Genomic DNA, 17,676 nt, shown 5'->3' with positions numbered 1-17,676 from the left:
TGACACAACAAGCATGCTATTTGCATGCCGTATTGTCCTTACGTCACATGAAGTACATTGTCTCTAAGTCTGCATAGTGTCACGTAATTATAGCATTGACACAAACACTCTGACCAGGGATGTGGTTCCTCTAATATGGGATTTCAGTTTCCCCTCTAACGTAATCTGTGAAGCGGAGAGAGTGAATGAATGAGAGGACGGGTGTAAAAGCAGCTCTGGTACAGGAGGATTACTGCTCTGTGTGATTTACATTTGACATTGGGCTGACAGACAGGGAGAGAGAGGAAGAGGAGAAAGGAATGGAGGGAGAGAGAGGGAGAGAGAGAGAGAGAGTAAGAGAGAAAGAGGAAGGAGAAATAGATAGAAGTAGAGAGAGGGGGAGGAGAAAGGAATGGAGGGAGAGAGAGGGCGAGAGAGAGAGAGTAAGAGAGAAAGAGGAAGGAGAAATGGATAGAGGGAGAGAGAGGGAGAGAGAGAGAAAGGAATGGAGGGAGAGAGAGAGAGTAAGAGAGAAAGAGGAAGGAGAAATAGATAGAGGGAGAGGAGAAAGGAATGGAGGGAGAGAGGGAGAGGGCGGAGATGGAGAGAGGGGGGGATTCCGGGACAGTTCTACTAATGAGGACAGAACACAGTCCCGTAAGAACACAGTCCATTTAGAACACAGTCCCATTAGAGCACAGTCCCATAATAACACAGTCCCATTAGAACACAGAACACAGTCCCATTAGAACACAGTCCCATTAGAACACAGTCCCATAAGAACAAAGAACACAGTCCCGTTAGAACACAGAACACAGTCCCATTAGAACACAGAACACAGTCCCATTAGAACACAGAACACAGTCCCATTAGAACACAGAACACAGTCCCTCTCTAATATAATATAGCTCTCATATCTGCTCCGCCCACATCCGTCAACTGAGGGTTTAATGGTAACTGATGGAGTACTGTCTGTATGTATCTAGATAATACTGAGGGTTTAATGGTAACTGATGGAGTACTGTCTGTATGTATCTAGATAATACTGAGGGTTTAATGGTAACTGATGGAGTACTGTCTGTATGTATCTAGATAATACTGAGGGTTTGATGATAACTGATGGAGTACTGTCTGTATGTATCTAGATAATACTGAGGGTTTGATGATAACTGATGGAGTACTGTACAGTCTGTATGTACCTAGATAATACTGAGGGTTTAATGGTAACTGATGGAGTACTGTACCATACAGTCTATATGTATCTAGATAATACTGACGGTTTAATGATAACTGATGAAGTACTGTCTGTATGTATCTAGATAATACTGAGGGTTTAATGATAGCTGATGAAGTACTGTACAGTACAGTCTGTATGTTCCTAGATAATACTGAGGGTTTAATGATAACTGATGGAGTACTGTACTGTCTGTATGTACCTAGATAATACTGAGGGTTTAATGATAACTGATGGAGTACTGTCTGTATGTATCTAGATAATACTGAGGGTTTAATGATAACTGATGGAGTACTGTACAGTCTGTATGTACCTAGATAATACTGAGGGTTTAATGGTAACTGATGGAGTACTGTACTGTCTGTATGTACCTAGATAATACTGAGGGTTTAATGGTAACTGATGGAGTACTGTCTGTATGTATCTAGATAATACTGAGGGTTTAATGATAACTGATGAAGTACTGTCTGTATGTATCTAGATAATACTGAGGGTTTAATGATAACTGATGAAGTACTGTCTGTATGTACCTAGATAATACTGAGGGTTTAATGATAACTGATGGAGTACTGTACCATACAGTCTATATGTATCTAGATAATACTGAGGGTTTGATGATAACTGATGGAGTACTGTCTGTATGTATCTAGATAATACTGAGGGTTTGATGATAACTGATGGAGTACTGTCTGTATGTATCTAGATAATACTGAGGGTTTGATGATAACTGATGGAGTACTGTACAGTCTGTATGTATCTAGATAATACTGAGGGTTTAATGATAACTGATGGAGTACTGTCTGTATGTATCTAGATAATACTGACGGTTTAATGATAACTGATGGAGTACTGTCTGTATGTATCTAGATAATACTGACGGTTTAATGATAACTGATGGAGTACTGTACCATACAGTCTATATGTATCTAGATAATACTGACGGTTTAATGATAACTGATGAAGTACTGTCTGTATGTATCTAGATAATACTGAGGGTTTAATGATAGCTGATGAAGTACTGTCTGTATGTATCTAGATAATACTGAGGGTTTAATGATAACTGATGAAGTACTGTCTGTATGTATCTAGATAATACTGAGGGTTTAATGATAACTGATGGAGTACTGTACAGTACAGTCTGTATGTTCCTAGATAATACTGAGGGTTTAATGATAACTGATGGAGTACTGTACAGTACAGTCTGTATGTTCCTAGATAATACTGAGGGTTTAATGGTAACTGATGAAGTACTGTCTGTATGTACCTAGATAATACTGAGGGTTTAATGATAACTGATGGAGTACTGTCTGTATGTATCTAGATAATACTGGGGGTTTGATGATAACTGATGGAGTACTGTCTGTATATATCTAGATAATACTGAGGGTTTGATGATAACTGATGGAGTACTGTCTGTATGTATCTAGATCATACTGACGGTTTAATGATAACTGATGGAGTACTGTCTGTATGTATCTAGATAATACTGACGGTTTAATGATAACTGATGGAGTATTGTCTGTATGTACCTAGATAATACTGAGGGTTTGATGATAACTGATGGAGTACTGTACTGTCTGTATGTATCTAGATAATACTGAGGGTTTAATGATAACTGATGGAGTACTGTACAGTACAGTCTGTATGTTCCTAGATAATACTGAGGGTTTAATGATAACTGATGGAGTACTGTACTGTCTGTATGTACCTAGATAATACTGAGGGTTTAATGATAACTGATGGAGTACTGTCTGTATGTATCTAGATAATACTGAGGGTTTGATGATAACTGATGAAGTACTGTCTGTATGTATCTAGATAATACTGAGGGTTTAATGATAACTGATGGAGTACTGTACTGTCTGTATGTATCGAGATAATACTGAGGGTTTGATGATAACTGATGGAGTACTGTCTGTATGTATCTAGATAATACTGAGGGTTTGATGATAACTGATGGAGTACTGTACAGTACTGTCTGTATGTTCCTAGATAATACTGAGGGTTTAATGATAACTGATGGAGTGCTGTACTGTCTGTATGTACCTAGATAATACTGAGGGTTTAATGGTAACTGATGGAGTACTGTCTGTATGTATCTAGATAATACTGAGGGTTTGATGATAACTGATGGAGTACTGTACAGTCTGTATGTACCTAGATAATACTGAGGGTTTAATGGTAACTGATGGAGTACTGTACTGTCTGTATGTACCTAGATAATACTGAGGGTTTAATGATAACTGATGGAGTACTGTCTGTATGTACTTAGATAATACTGAGGGTTTAATGATAACTGATGGAGTACTGTCTGTATGTACCTAGATAATACTGAGGGTTTGATGATAACTGATGGAGTACTGTCTGTATGTATCTAGATAATACTGAGGTTTTGATGATAACTGATGGAGTACTGTCTGTATGTATCTAGATAATACTGAGGGTTTAATGGTAACTGATGGAGTACTGTACTATACAGTCTGTATGTATCTAGATAATACTGAGGGTTTAATGATAACTGATGGAGTACTGTCTGTATGTATCTAGATAATACTGAGGGTTTAATGATAACTGGTGGAGTACTGTCTGTATGTATCTAGATAATACTGAGGGTTTGATGGTAACTGATGGAGTACTGTACTGTCTGTATGTATCTAGATAATACTGAGGGTTTAATGGTAACTGATGGAGTACTGTACAGTACAGTCTGTATGTACCTAGATAATACTGAGGGTTTAATGATAACTGATGGAGTACTGTACAGTACAGTCTGTATGTACCTAGATAATACTGAGGGTTTAATGGTAACTGATGGAGTACTGTACTGTCTGTATGTACCTAGATAATACTGAGGGTTTAATGGTAACTGATGGAGTACTGTACAGTACAGTCTGTATGTACCTAGATAATACTGAGGGTTTGATGATAACTGATGGAGTACTGTACAGTACAGTCTGTGGCGTTACAGACAAATCCCACTAACTTTCCAAAATGTCCTGGTTTTCCAGAAATCCTGGTCCGAATTTCCTGCTTATTATGATTCCGGGCAATCTTCTAACCGGGATTTCTGGAAATCCTGGGAATTTGGGAAAAGTTACCAGAATTTTGCAACCCTAGACGTCAGGCATGACGAAAGGCACAACATTTACACATAGGGTCGAACTCGAGGTTCATGCATGTATTTTTGTTCAGCATTGACGTCAATCTGGAGTTATGCCCACAGATTTCAAGTAAGTATTTGCCCATTGTGTAGTTAGCCTGGGTACCAGTCTGTTTAGCTGACATTTCACTCCTCGTACGCAGCTCTGAGGGTTACTGTGTTGAGGGGTACAGCTCTGAGGGTAACTGTGTTGAGGGGTACAGCTCTGAGGGGTACTGTGTTGAGGGGTACAGCTCTGAGGGTAACTGTGTTGAGGGGTACAGCTCTGAGGGTAACTGTGTTGAGGGGTACAGCTCTGAGGGTTAATGTGTTGAGGGGTACAGCTCTGAGGGGTACTGTGTTGAGGGGTACAGCTCTGAGGGTAACTGTGTTGAGGGGTACAGCTCTGAGGGTAACTGTGTTGAGGGGTACAGCTCTGAGGGTAACTGTGTTGAGGGGTACAGCTCTGAGGGTAACTGTGTTGAGGGGTACAGCTCTGAGGGTTAATGTGTTGAGGGGTACAGCTCTGAGGGGTACTGTGTTGAGGGGTACAGCTCTGAGGGTAACTGTGTTGAGGGGTACAGCTCTGAGGGTAACTGTGTTGAGGGGTACAGCTCTGAGGGTATCTGTGTTGAGGGGTACAGCTCTGAGGGTTAATGTGTTGAGGGGTACAGCTCTGATGGGTACTGTGTTGAGGGGTACAGCTCTGAGGGTAACTGTGTTGAGGGGTACAGATCTGAGGGTAACTGTGTTGAGGGGTACAGGTCTGAGGGTAACTGTGTTGAGGGGTACAGATCTGAGGGTAACCGTGTTGAGGGGTACAGCTCTGAGGGTTACTGTGTTGCGGGGTACAGCTCTGAGGGGTACAGCTCTGAGGGTAACTGTGTTGAGGGGTACAGCTCTGAGGGGTACAGCTCTGAGGGGTACAGCTCTGAGGATAACTGTGTTGAGGGGTACAGTTCTGAGGGTTACTGTGTTGAGGGGTACAGCTCTGAGGGTAACTGTGTTGAGGGGTACAGCTCTGAGGGTAACTGTGTTGAGGGGTACAGCTCTGAGGGGTACAGCTCTGAGGATAACTGTGTTGAGGGGTACAGCTCTGAGGGGTACAGCTCTGAGGGTAACTGTGTTGAGGGGTACAGCTCTGAGGGGTACAGCTCTGAGGGTAACTGTGTTGGGGGGTACAGCTCTGAGGGGTACAGCTCTGAGGGTAACTGTGTTGAGGGGTACAGCTCTGAGGGGTACAGCTCTGATGATAACTGTGTTGAGGGGTACAGCTCTGAGGATAACTGTGTTGAGGGGTACAGCTCTGAGGATAACTGTATTGAGGGGTACAGCTCTGAGGGTAACTGTGTTGAGGGGTACAGCTCTGAGGGGTACAGCTCTGAGGGTAACTGTGTTGAGGGGTACAGCTCTGAGGGTTACTGTGTTGAGGGGTACAGCTCTGAGGGTAACTGTGTTGAGGGGTACAGCTCTGAGGGTAACTGTGTTGAGGGGTACAGCTCTGATGGTAACTGTTTTGAGGGGTACAGCTCTGAGGGTTACTGTGTTGAGGGGTACAGCTCTGAGGGTAACTGTGTTGAGGGGAACAGCTCTGAGGGTAACTGTGTTGAGGGGTACAGCTCTGAGGGTAACTGTGTTGAGGGGTACAGCTCTGAGGGGTACTGTGTTGAGGGGTACAGCTCTGAGGGGTACAGCTCTGAGGGTAACTGTGTTGAGGGGTACAGCTCTGAGGGGTACAGCTCTGAGGGTAACTGTGTTGAGGGGTACAGCTCTGAGGGTAACTGTGTTGAGGGGTACAGCTCTGAGGGTAACTGTGTTGAGGGGTACAGGTCTGAGGGTAACTGTGTTGAGGGGAACAGCTCTGAGGGTAACTGTGTTGAGGGGTACAGCTCTGAAGGTTACTGTGTTGAGGGTAACTGTGTTGCGGGGTACAGCTACGCGACACAGCTGGGGAAGAGATGCAGTTGCGACTGGAACACGATCGCAGGTTGAGGCCTGGACAGGAGGACAGAGAGGCCTTCTCTGGGACCATGGCACAGGTACAGTACTGGTACATCTTGACTCATAGTAACAGGTACAGTACTGGTACATCTTGACTCATAGTAACAGGTACAGTACTGGTACATCTTGACTCATAGTAACAGGTACAGTACTGGTACATCTTGACTCATAGTAACAGGTACAGTACTGGTACATCTTGACTCATAGTCAGTAACAGGTAATGTACTGGTACAACTTGACTCATAGTAACAGGTACAGTACTGGTACATCTTGACTCATAGTAACAGGTACAGTACTGGTACATCTTGACTCATAGTAACAGGTAATGTACTGGTACATCTTGACTCATAGTAACAGGTACAGTACTGGTACATCTTGACTCATAGTAACAGGTACAGTACTGGTACATCTTGACTCATAGTAACAGGTAATGTACTGGTACATCTTGACTCATAGTAACAGGTACAGTACTGGTACATCTTGACTCATAGTAACAGGTACAGTACTGGTACATCTTGACTCATAGTAACAGGTACAGTACTGGTACAACTTGACTCATAGTAACAGGTACAGTACTGGTACATCTTGACTCATAGTAACAGGTAAAGTACTGGTACAACTTGACTCATAGTAACAGGTACAGTACCGGTACAACTTGACTCATAGTCAGTAACAGGTAATGTACTGGTACATCTTGACTCATAGTAACAGGTAAAGTACTGGTACATCTTGACTCATAGTCAGTAACAGGTAATGTACTGGTACATCTTGACTCATAGTAACAGGTACAGTACTGGTACATCTTGACTCATAGTCAGTAACAGGTAATGTACTGGTACATCTTGACTCATAGTCAGTAATAGGTAATGTACTGGTACATCTTGACTCATAGTAACAGGTACAGTACTGGTACATCTTGACTCATAGTAACAGGTAATGTACTGGTACATCTTGACTCATAGTAACAGGTACAGTACTGGTACATCTTGACTCATAGTCAGTAACAGGTACAGTACTGGTACAACTTGACTCATAGTAACAGGTAAAGTACTGGTACATCTTGACTCATAGTAACATGTAAAGTACTGGTACAACTTGACTCATAGTAACAGGTAAAGTACTGGTACAACTTGACTCATAGTAACAGGTAAAGTACTGGTACAACTTGACTCATAGTAACAGGTAAAGTACTGGTACATCTTGACTCATAGTCAGTAACAGGTAATGTACTGGTACAACTTGACTCATAGTAACAGGTAAAGTACTGGTACATCTTGACTCATAGTAACAGGTAAAGTACTGGTACAACTTGACTCATAGTAACAGGTAAAGTACTGGTACAACTTGACTCATAGTAACAGGTAAAGTACTGGTACAACTTGACTCATAGTAACAGGTAAAGTACTGGTACAACTTGACTCATAGTAACAGGTAAAGTACTGGTACATCTTGACTCATGGTAACAGGTAAAGTACTGGTACATATTGACTCATAGTAACAGGTACAGTACTGGTACATCTTGACTCATAGTAACAGGTAATGTACTGGTACATATTGACTCAGTAACAGGTAAAGTACTGGTTACAAAGGGTCATGTTCTTTAGATAGTTGTACTATCTATAGATCCAGGAGTTTTCTCTCTGGTTAAAGAGTCAGGGTTTTTCCTGGTTCCCTCTCCACCTAACTACCCACCAACTTAGTAATAACAATCATGCCATACATATGTATATTTCACCTGTACTCTCCTCCCTTGTTCCCCTCGCTATCTCCCCTCCTCCTCTCTGTTCCTCTCTCTTTCACCCCTCCTCCTCCTCTCTGTTCCTCTCTATTTCACCCTCCTCCTCCTCTCTGTTCCTGTCTCTATCACCCCTCCTCCTCCTCATCCTCATCCTCCCTGTTCCTCTCTCTATCACCCCTCCTCCTCCTCCTCCTCTCTGTTCCCCTCTCTATCACCCCTCCTCCTCCTCTTCCTCCTCATCCTCCTCCCTGTTCCTCTCTCTATCACCCCTCCTCCTCCTCTCTGTTCCTCTCTCTATCACTCCTCCTCCCTGTTCCTCTCTCTATCACCCCTCCTCCTCATCCTCCTCCCTGTTCCTCTCTCTATCACCCCTCCTCCTCCTCTCTGTTCCCCTCTCTATCACTCCTCCTCCTCCCTGTTCCTCTCTCTATCACCCCTCCTCCTCCCTGTGCCTCTCTCTATCACCCCTCCTCCTCCTCTTCCTCCCTGTTCCTCTCTCTATCACCCCTCCTCTTCCTCCTCCTCCCTGTTCCTCTCTCTATCACCCCCCCTCCTCCTCTTCTCTGTTCCTCTCTCCATCACCCCTCCTCCTCCCTGTTCCTCTCTCTATCACCCCTCCTCCTCCTCCCTGTTCCTTTCTCTATCACCCCTCCTCCTCCCTGTTCCTCTCTCTATCACCCCTCCTCCTCCCTGTTCCTCTCTCTATCTCCCCCCTATCACCCCTCCTCCTCCCTGTTCCTCTCTCTATCTCCCCCATCACCCCTCCTCCCCGTTCCCCTCTATATCTCCCCACCTATCACACCCTACCTCCTCCTCCCTGTTCTCCTCTGTCTCCCCCATCACCCCTCCTCCTCCCTTTTCCCCTCTATATCTCCCCCTATCCCCCTCCTCCTCCTCCCTGTTCCTCTCTCTATCTCCCCCATCACACCTCCTCCTCCTCCCTGTTCCTCTCTCTATCTCCCCCCTACCACCCCTCCTCCTCCCTGTTCCTCTCTCTATCTCCCCCTTATCACCCCTCCTCCTCCCTGTTCCTCTCTCTATCTCCCCCATCTCCCCTCCTCCTCCTCTCTCTATCTCCCCCATCACCCCTCCTCCCCGTTCCCCTCTATATCTCCCCACCCATCACACCCTACCTCCTCCTCCCTCCATCCCTCCCACCTTCCCCATCCCTACCTCTCCCCCCCACCAGGTTGAGGAACGGAGGCGGCTGGAGGTGCAGGGTGTGAGGCCCAGGGGGGGTCTGGATCTTACTGGCCTGCAGGCCCACGAGGCTCCCTGGGTCCAGGAAAGAACCCTACTGCAGCAGGAGGTCCGGTTGTTCAGACACAACACCATCGTCTTCTATATGAAGCTACGCTGGATCCTTATGCACTGGAGGCTGGGGAAGAGGACAGAGGCAGGGGAGGAGACCGCACACACAGAGGTGAGATGACTGGCTAGAGGTAGAGGCTGAACCCCAGGTAGTTTAGTCTGGAGGCTGGGGAAGAGGACAGAGGACAGAGACAGGGGAGGAGACGGCACACTCAGAGGTGAGATGACTGGCAAGAGGTAGAGGCTGAACCCCAGGTAGTTTAGTCTGGAGGCTGGGGAAGAGGACAGAGACAGGGGAGGAGACAGCACACTCAGAGGTGAGATGACTGGCTAGAGGTAGAGGCTGAACCCCAGGTAGTTTAGTCTGGAGGCTGGGGAAGAGGACAGAGGACAGACACAGGGGAGGAGACAGCACACTCAGAGGTGAGATGACTGGCTAGAGGTAGAGGCTGAACCCCAGGTAGTTTAGTCTGGAGGCTGGGATAGAGGACAGAGACAGGAGGAGACAGCACACTCAGAGGTGAGATGACTGGCTATAGGTAGAGGCTGAACCCCAGGTAGTTTAGTCTGGAGGCTGGGGAAGAGGACAGAGGACAGAGACAGGGGAGGAGACAGCACACTCAGAGGTGAGATGACTGGCTAGAGGTAGAGGCTGAACCCCAGGTAGTTTAGTCTGGAGGCTGGAGAAGAGGACAGAGGACAGAGACAGGGGAGGAGATGGCACACTCAGAGGTGAGATGACTGGCTAGAGGAAGAGGCTGAACCCCAGGTAGTTTAGTCTGGAGGCTGGGGAAGAGGACAGAGGACAGAGACGGGAGGAGACGGCACACTCAGAGGTGAGATGACTGGCTAGAGGTAGAGGCTGAACCCCAGGTAGTTTAGTCTGGAGGCTGGGGAAGAGGACAGAGGACAGAGACAGGGGAGGAGACGGCACACTCAGAGGTGAGATGACTGGCAAGAGGTAGAGGCTGAACCCCAGGTAGTTTAGTCTGGAGGCTGGGATAGAGGACAGAGACAGGAGGAGACAGCACACTCAGAGGTGAGATGACTGGCTATAGGTAGAGGCTGAACCCCAGGTAGTTTAGTCTGGAGGCTGGGGAAGAGGACAGAGGACAGAGACAGGGGAGGAGACAGCACACTCAGAGGTGAGATGACTGGCTAGAGGTAGAGGCTGAACCCCAGGTAGTTTAGTCTGGAGGCTGGAGAAGAGGACAGAGGACAGAGACAGGGGAGGAGATGGCACACTCAGAGGTGAGATGACTGGCTAGAGGAAGAGGCTGAACCCCAGGTAGTTTAGTCTGGAGGCTGGGGAAGAGGACAGAGGACAGAGACGGGAGGAGACGGCACACTCAGAGGTGAGATGACTGGCTAGAGGTAGAGGCTGAACCCCAGGTAGTTTAGTCTGGAGGCTGGGGAAGAGGACAGAGGACAGAGACAGGGGAGGAGACAGCACACTCAGAGGTGAGATGACTGGCAAGAGGTAGAGGCTGAACCCCAGGTAGTTTAGTCTGGAGGCTGGGGAAGAGGACAGAGACAGGGGAGGAGACCGCACACTCAGAGGTGAGATGACTGGCTAGAGGTAGAGGCTGAACCCCAGGTAGTTTAGTCTGGAGGCTGGGGAAGAGGACAGAGACAGGGGAGGAGACGGCACACTCAGAGGTGAGATGACTGGCTAGAGGTATTTGTATCCCCAATCCTTTTTTTAAAAATTTATTTATTTCACCTTTATTTAACCAGGTAGGCCAGTTGAGAACAAGTTCTCATTTACAACTGCGACCTGGCCAAGATAAAGCAAAGCAGTTTGACACATACAACAACAGAGAGTTACACATAAACAAACATACAGTCAATAACACAATAGAAAAAAGTCTATATACAGTGAGTGCAAATGAGGTGAGTAAGGGAGGTAAGGCAATAAATAGGCCATAATAGTGAAATAATTACAATTTAGCAATTAAACACTGTAGTGATAGAGACTAGAGTGATAGATGTGCAGAAGATGAATGTGCAAGTAGAGACACTGGGGTTCAAAGGAGCAACAAACAAAACAATGTATAACAGTATGGGGATGAGGTACTGTAGATAGATGGGCTGTTTACAGATGGGCTATGTACAGGTGCAGTGATCCGTGAGCTGCTCTGACAGCTGGTGCTTAAAGTTAGTGAGGGAGATATGAGTCTCCAGCTTCAGTGATTTTTACAATTCGTTCCAGTCATTGGCTGCAGAGAACTGGAAGGAAAGGCGACCAAAGTAGGAATTGGCTTTGGGGGTGACTAGTGAAATATAGCTGCTGGAGCGTGTGCTACGGGTGGGTGGTGCTATGGTGACCAGTGAGCTGAGATAAGGCGGGGCTTTACCTAGCAAAGACTTATAGATGACCTGGAGCCAGTGGGTTTGGTGACGAATCTGTAGCGAGGGCCAGCCAACGAGAGCATACAGGTCGCAGTGGTGGGTAGTATATGGGGCTTTGGTGACAAAACGGATGGCACTGTGATAGACTGCATCCAATTTGCTGAGTAGAGTGTTGGAGGCTATTATTTAAATGACATCGCCAAAGCCAAGGGTCGGTAGGATAGTCAGTTTTACGAGGGTATGTTTGGCAGCATGAGTGAAGGATGCTTTGTTGCGAAATAGGAAGCCGATTCTAGATTTAATTTTGGATTGGCGATGTTTAATTTGAGTGGAAGTGTAACGGTTTTCTTGATGAGAAGGAGAGTCGGACCAAAATGCAGCGTGTCGATTGCGATTCATGTTTAATGAAAAAACACACACAATAAACGTAACGAAAACCTAAACAGCCTATCTGGTGAAAACACATAGACAGGAACAATCACCCACAAACACACAGTGAAACCCAGGCTACCTAAATATGGTTCCCAATCAGAGACAATGACGAACACCTGCCTCTGATTGAGAACCATATCAGGCCGAACATAGAACTAGACAAACTAGACATGTAACATAGAATGCCCACTCAGATCACACCCTGACCAACCACAACATAGAAATATACAAAGTAAACTATGGTCAGGGTGTGACAGTACCCCCCCCCCAAGGTGCGGACTCCGGCCGCAAAACCTGAACCTATAGGGGAGGGTCTGGGTGGGCATCTGTCCGCGGTGGCGGCTCTGGCGCTGGACGTGGACCCCACTCCATAATCGTTTTAGTCCACCTCCTTTGCGTCCCTAGATAGGTTACCCTCCTTAATGACCGCTCGGGACAGAGGGACAGCTCGGGACAGAGGTAGCTCGGGACTGATGGGTAGCTCAGCACTGAGAGGAAGCTCAGCACTGAGAGGAAGCTCAGCACTGAGAGGAAGCCCAGGCAGGTAGTTGGATCTAGCAGATCCTGGTCGACTGGCAGATCTGGAAGAGTCTGGTCGACTGGCAGATCTAGAAGAGTCTGGTCGACTGGCAGCTCTGGAAGAGTCTGGTCGACTGGCAGCTCTGGAAGAGTCTGGTCGACTGGCAGCTCTGGAAGAGTCTGGTCGACTGGCAGATCTGGAAGAGTCTGGTCGACTGGCAGATCTGGAAGAGTCTGGTCGACTGGCAGATCTGGAAGAGTCTGGTCGACTGGCAGCTCTGGCTGCTCCATGCTGACTGGCTGCTCCATGATGACTGGCAGCTCTGGCTGCTCCATGCTGACTGGCTGCTCCATGCTGACTGGCAGCTCTGGCTGCTCCATGCTGACTGGCTGCTCCATGCTGACTGGCAGCTCTGGCTGCTCCATGCTGACTGGCTGCTCTGGCTGCTCCATGCTGACTGGCTGCTCCATGCTGACTGGCTGCTCCATGCTGACTGGCGGCCCTGCCTGCTCCATGCTGACTGGCTGCTCCATGCTGACTGGCAGCTCTGGCTGCTCCATGCTGACTGGCTGCTCTGGCTGCTCCATGCTGACTGGCTGCTCCATGCTGACTGGCTGCTCCATGCTGACTGGCGGCCCTGGCTGCTCCATGCTGACTGGCGGCCCTGGCTGCTCCATGCTGACTGGCGGCCCTGGCTGCTCCATGCTGACTGGCGGCCCTGGCTGCTCCATGCTAACTGGCAGCTCTGGCGGCTCCTTGCAGACTGGCAGCTTTGGCGGCATCCTGCAGACAGGCAGCTCTGGCGGCTCCTTGCAGACTGGCAGCTCTATGCAGACTGGCAGCTCCTTGCAGACTGGCAGCTCCTTGCAGACTGGCAGCTCTATGCTAACTGGCGGCTCTATGCTAACTGGCAGCTCTATGCTAACTGGCAGCTCTATGCTAACTGGCAGCTCTATGCTAACTGGCAGTTCTGAACAGGCGGGAGACTCCGGCAGCGCTGTAGAGAAGGAAGGCTCTAACAGCGCTAAACAGGCGGGAGACTCCGACAGCGCTGGAGAGGAGGAGGGCTCCGACAGCGCTGAACAGGCGAGGCGCACTGTAGGCCTGATGCGTGGTGCTGGCACTGGTGGTACTGGGCCGAGGACACGCACAGGAAGCCTGGTGCGGGGAGCTGCTACCGGAGGGCTGGGGTGTGGAAGTGGCACAGGATGGGTTAAACCGTGAAGGCGTACTGGAGATCTTGAGAGCGGTGCTGGCACAGGACGTGCAAGGCTAGGGAGGTGCACAGGAGGCCTGGTACGTGAGACTGGCACCATCTTCACCAGCCGACTAACACGCACCTCAGGACGAGTATGGAGCGCTGACCCAGGTGCCATCAAATCCCCGACACGCTCCGTCGGGCGAATTCCATGTTTAAAACACCAACACAGCAACTCCCTCATTTCTCTCTCCTCCAATTTCCCCATTAACTCCTTCACAGTCTCTGTTTCGCTCACCTCCAACACCGGCTCTGGTTCTGGTCTCCTCCTTGGCTCCTCACGATAAACAGGGAGAGTTGGCTCAGGTCTGGCTCCTGACTCTGCCACACTCTCCCTGAGCCCCCCCCCCCAAGAAATTTTTGGGGCTGACTATGGGGCCTCCGTCCGCGCCGCCTTGCTTGCTTCGCAAACTCCATTCTCCTATATCCTTCCGCGCACTGCTCCATCGAATCCCAGGCGGGCTCCGGCACTCTCCCTGGGTCGACCGCCCACCTGTCTATCTCCTCCCAAGAAGTATAGTCCATACTGTACTCCAATTTGGGCTGTTCCTGCCTGTTGACACGCTGCTTGGTCCCTTTGTGGTGGGTGATTCTGTAACGGTTTTCTTGATGAGAAGGAGAGTCGGACCAAAATGCAGCGTGTCGATTGCGATTCATGTTTAATGAAAAAACACACTAAACACAAACACTACAAAAACAATAAACGTAACGAAAACCTAAACAGCCTATCTGGTGAAAACACATAGACAGGAACAATCACCCACAAACACACAGTGAAACCCAGGCTACCTAAATATGGTTCCCAATCAGAGACAATGACGAACACCTGCCTCTGATTGAGAACCATATCAGGCCGAACATAGAACTAGACAAACTAGACATGTAACATAGAATGCCCACTCAGATCACACCCTGACCAACCACAACATAGAAATATACAAAGTAAACTATGGTCAGGGTGTGACAGGAAGGAGAGTTTACAGTCTAACCAGACACCTAGGTATTTGTAGATGTCCACATATTCTAAGTCAGAACCGTCCAGAGTAGTGATGCTGGACGGTCGGGTACAAGCAGCGATCGGTTGAATAGCATACATTTAGTTTTACTTGCATTTAAGAGCAGTTGGAGGCCACGGAAGGAGTGTTGTATGGCATTGAAGCTTGTCTGGAGGTTAGCTAACACAGTGTCCAAAGAAGGGCCAGAAGTATACAGAATTGTGTTGTCTGCATAGAGGTGGATCAGAGAATCACCAGCAGCAAGAGCGACATCATTGATGTATACAGAGAAAAGAGTCGGCCCGAGAATTGAACCCTGTGGCACCCCCATAGAGACTGCCAGAGGTCTGAACAACAGGCCCTCTGATTTGACACACTGAACTCTGTCTGAGAAGTAGTTGGTGAACCAGGCGAGGCAGTCATTTGAGAAACCAAAGCTGTATATTCTGCCGATAAGAATGTGGTGATTGACAGAGTCGAAAGCCTTGGCCAGGTCAATGAATACAGCTGCACAGTATTGTCTCTTATCGATGGAGGTTAGGATATCGTTTATGACCTTGAGCGTGGCTGAGGTGCACCCAGCTTGGAAACCAGAGTACATAACGTAGAAGGGACGCTGTGATTCAAAATGGTCGGTAATCTGTTTGTTAACTTGGCTTTTGAAGACCTTACAAAGGCAGGGTAGGATAGATATAGGTCTGGAGCAGTTTGCGTCTAGAGTGTCACCCCCTTTGAAGAGGGGGATGACCGCTGCAGCTTTCCAGTCTTTGGGAATCTCAGACGATATGAAAGTGAGGGAATAGGCTAGTAATAGGGGTTGCAACAATTTTGGCTAATCATTTTAGAAAGAAAGGGTCCAGATTGTCTAGCCCGGCTGATTTGTAAGGGTCCAGATTTTGCAGATCTTTCAGAACATCAGCTGTCTGGATTTGAGTGAAGGAGAAATGGGGGAGGCTTGGGCGAGTTGCTGTGGCAGGTGCAGGGCTGTTGGTCAGGGTAGGCGTAGCCAGGTGGAAAGCATGGCCAACTGTTGAAAAATGCGGAATTCTCAATTATCGTGGGATTATCGTGGTCACAGTGTTTCCGCCTCAGTGCTGAGGGCAGCTGGGAGGAGGTGCCGTAACCACGAAAACATTTCTGACAGTGGTTGGGAACAATTTCTCCGGAGGCACTCCACCCAGGCTCTAAACCATCCAATCAAGCCAAAAGTCAGTCACTTAGGGAAGTAGGCGTGAGCGGAGTACATTTGGTTAGACCAATCAGTGAATAACAGCAAGGCTGGAGAAAAAGCCTGCAGTCCCAATAGTTTTCCAGGAGGAGAGTTGACATCTAGCTCAAAATCACATAGGATTGGCTTGTTTGATTGGTCAACTGAGTGATTGATTGACTGACTTTCAGTTTGTTGGTTGGTTAGTTAGTTTATTGGTGTACTGCTCCTTTCCTTGCTTTGATGTTGGCTATAATAACCTTGTTATTGTCGGCTATAATAACCTCGCTATTGTCGGCTATAATAACCTTGTTATTGTCGGCTATAATAACCTTGTTATTGTCGGCTATAATAACCTTGTTATTGTCGGCTATAATAACCTTGTTATTGTCGGCTATAATAACCTTGTTATTGTCGGCTATAATAACCTTGTTATTGTCGGCTATAATAACCTTGTTATTGTCGGCTATAATAACCTTGTTATTGTCGGCTATAATAACCTTGTTATTGTTGGCTATAATAACCTCGTTATTGTCGGCTATAATAACCTCGTTATTGTCGGCTATAATAACCTTGTTATTGTCGGCTATAATAACCTCGTTATTGTCGGCTATAATAACTTTGTTATTGTCGGCTATAATAACCTTGTTATTGTCGGCTATAATAACCTTGTTATTGTCGGCTATAATAACCTTGTTATTGTCGGCTATAATAACCGTGTTATTGTCAAATCAAAATCAAATCAAATGTATTTATATAGCCCTTCGTACATCAGCTGATATCTCAAAGTGCTGTACAGAAACCCAGCCTAAAACCCCAAACAGCAAGCAATGCAGGTGTAGAAGCACAGTGGCTAGGAAAAACTCCCTAGAAAGGCCAAAACCTAGGAAGAAACCTAGAGAGGAACCAGGCTATGTGGGGTGGCCAGTCCACTTCTGGCTGTGCCGGGTGGAGATTATAACAGAACATGGCCAAGATGTTCAAATGTTCATAAATGACCAGCATGGTCGAATAATAATAAGGCAGAACAGTTGAAACTGGTGGACTGGGGACAGCAAGGAGTCATCATGTCAGGTAGTCCTGGGGCATGGTCCTAGGGCTCAGGTCCTCCGAGAGAGAGAAAGAAAGAGAGAAGGAGAGAATTAGAGAACGCACACTTAGATTCACACAGGACACCGAATAGGACAGGAGAAGTATTCCAGATATAACAAACTGACCCTAGCCCCCCGACACATAAACTACTGCAGCATAAATACTGGAGGCTGAGACAGGAGGGGTCAGGAGACACTGTGGCTCCATCCGAGGACACCCCCGGACAGGGCCAAACAGGAAGGATAGAACCCCACCCACTTTGCCAAAGCACAGCCCCCACACCACTAGAGGGATATCTTCAACCACCAACTTACCATCCTGAGACCAGGCTGAGTATAGCCCACAAAGATCTCCGCCATGGCACAACCCAAGGGGGGGCGCCAACCCAGACAGGATGACCACATCAGTGAATCAACCC

General features: G+C 47.4%; 1 protein-coding gene across 1 annotated transcript in view; it reads left to right on the top strand.

Annotated features, from left to right (window-relative positions):
• The window catches only part of LOC110518901 (microtubule cross-linking factor 1), a gene marked incomplete at its 5' end in the record, with an annotated part of 63,754 nt that overhangs the window by 4,472 nt on the left and 41,606 nt on the right, over nt 1-17,676 (top strand). The window contains 1 exon segment of the mRNA XM_090183067.1: nt 9,281-9,514. Within this exon segment, the coding sequence (XP_090039193.1) occupies nt 9,281-9,514 (234 nt within the window).

Source organism: Oncorhynchus mykiss, chromosome 8, assembly GCF_057628025.1.
Source record: "Oncorhynchus mykiss isolate SJ-2025 chromosome 8, ASM5762802v1, whole genome shotgun sequence".
Lineage (NCBI taxonomy): Eukaryota > Metazoa > Chordata > Actinopteri > Salmoniformes > Salmonidae > Oncorhynchus > Oncorhynchus mykiss.
Note: the sequence above shows the minus strand (reverse complement) of the source record. Positions and strands in the feature narration are given on the sequence as shown.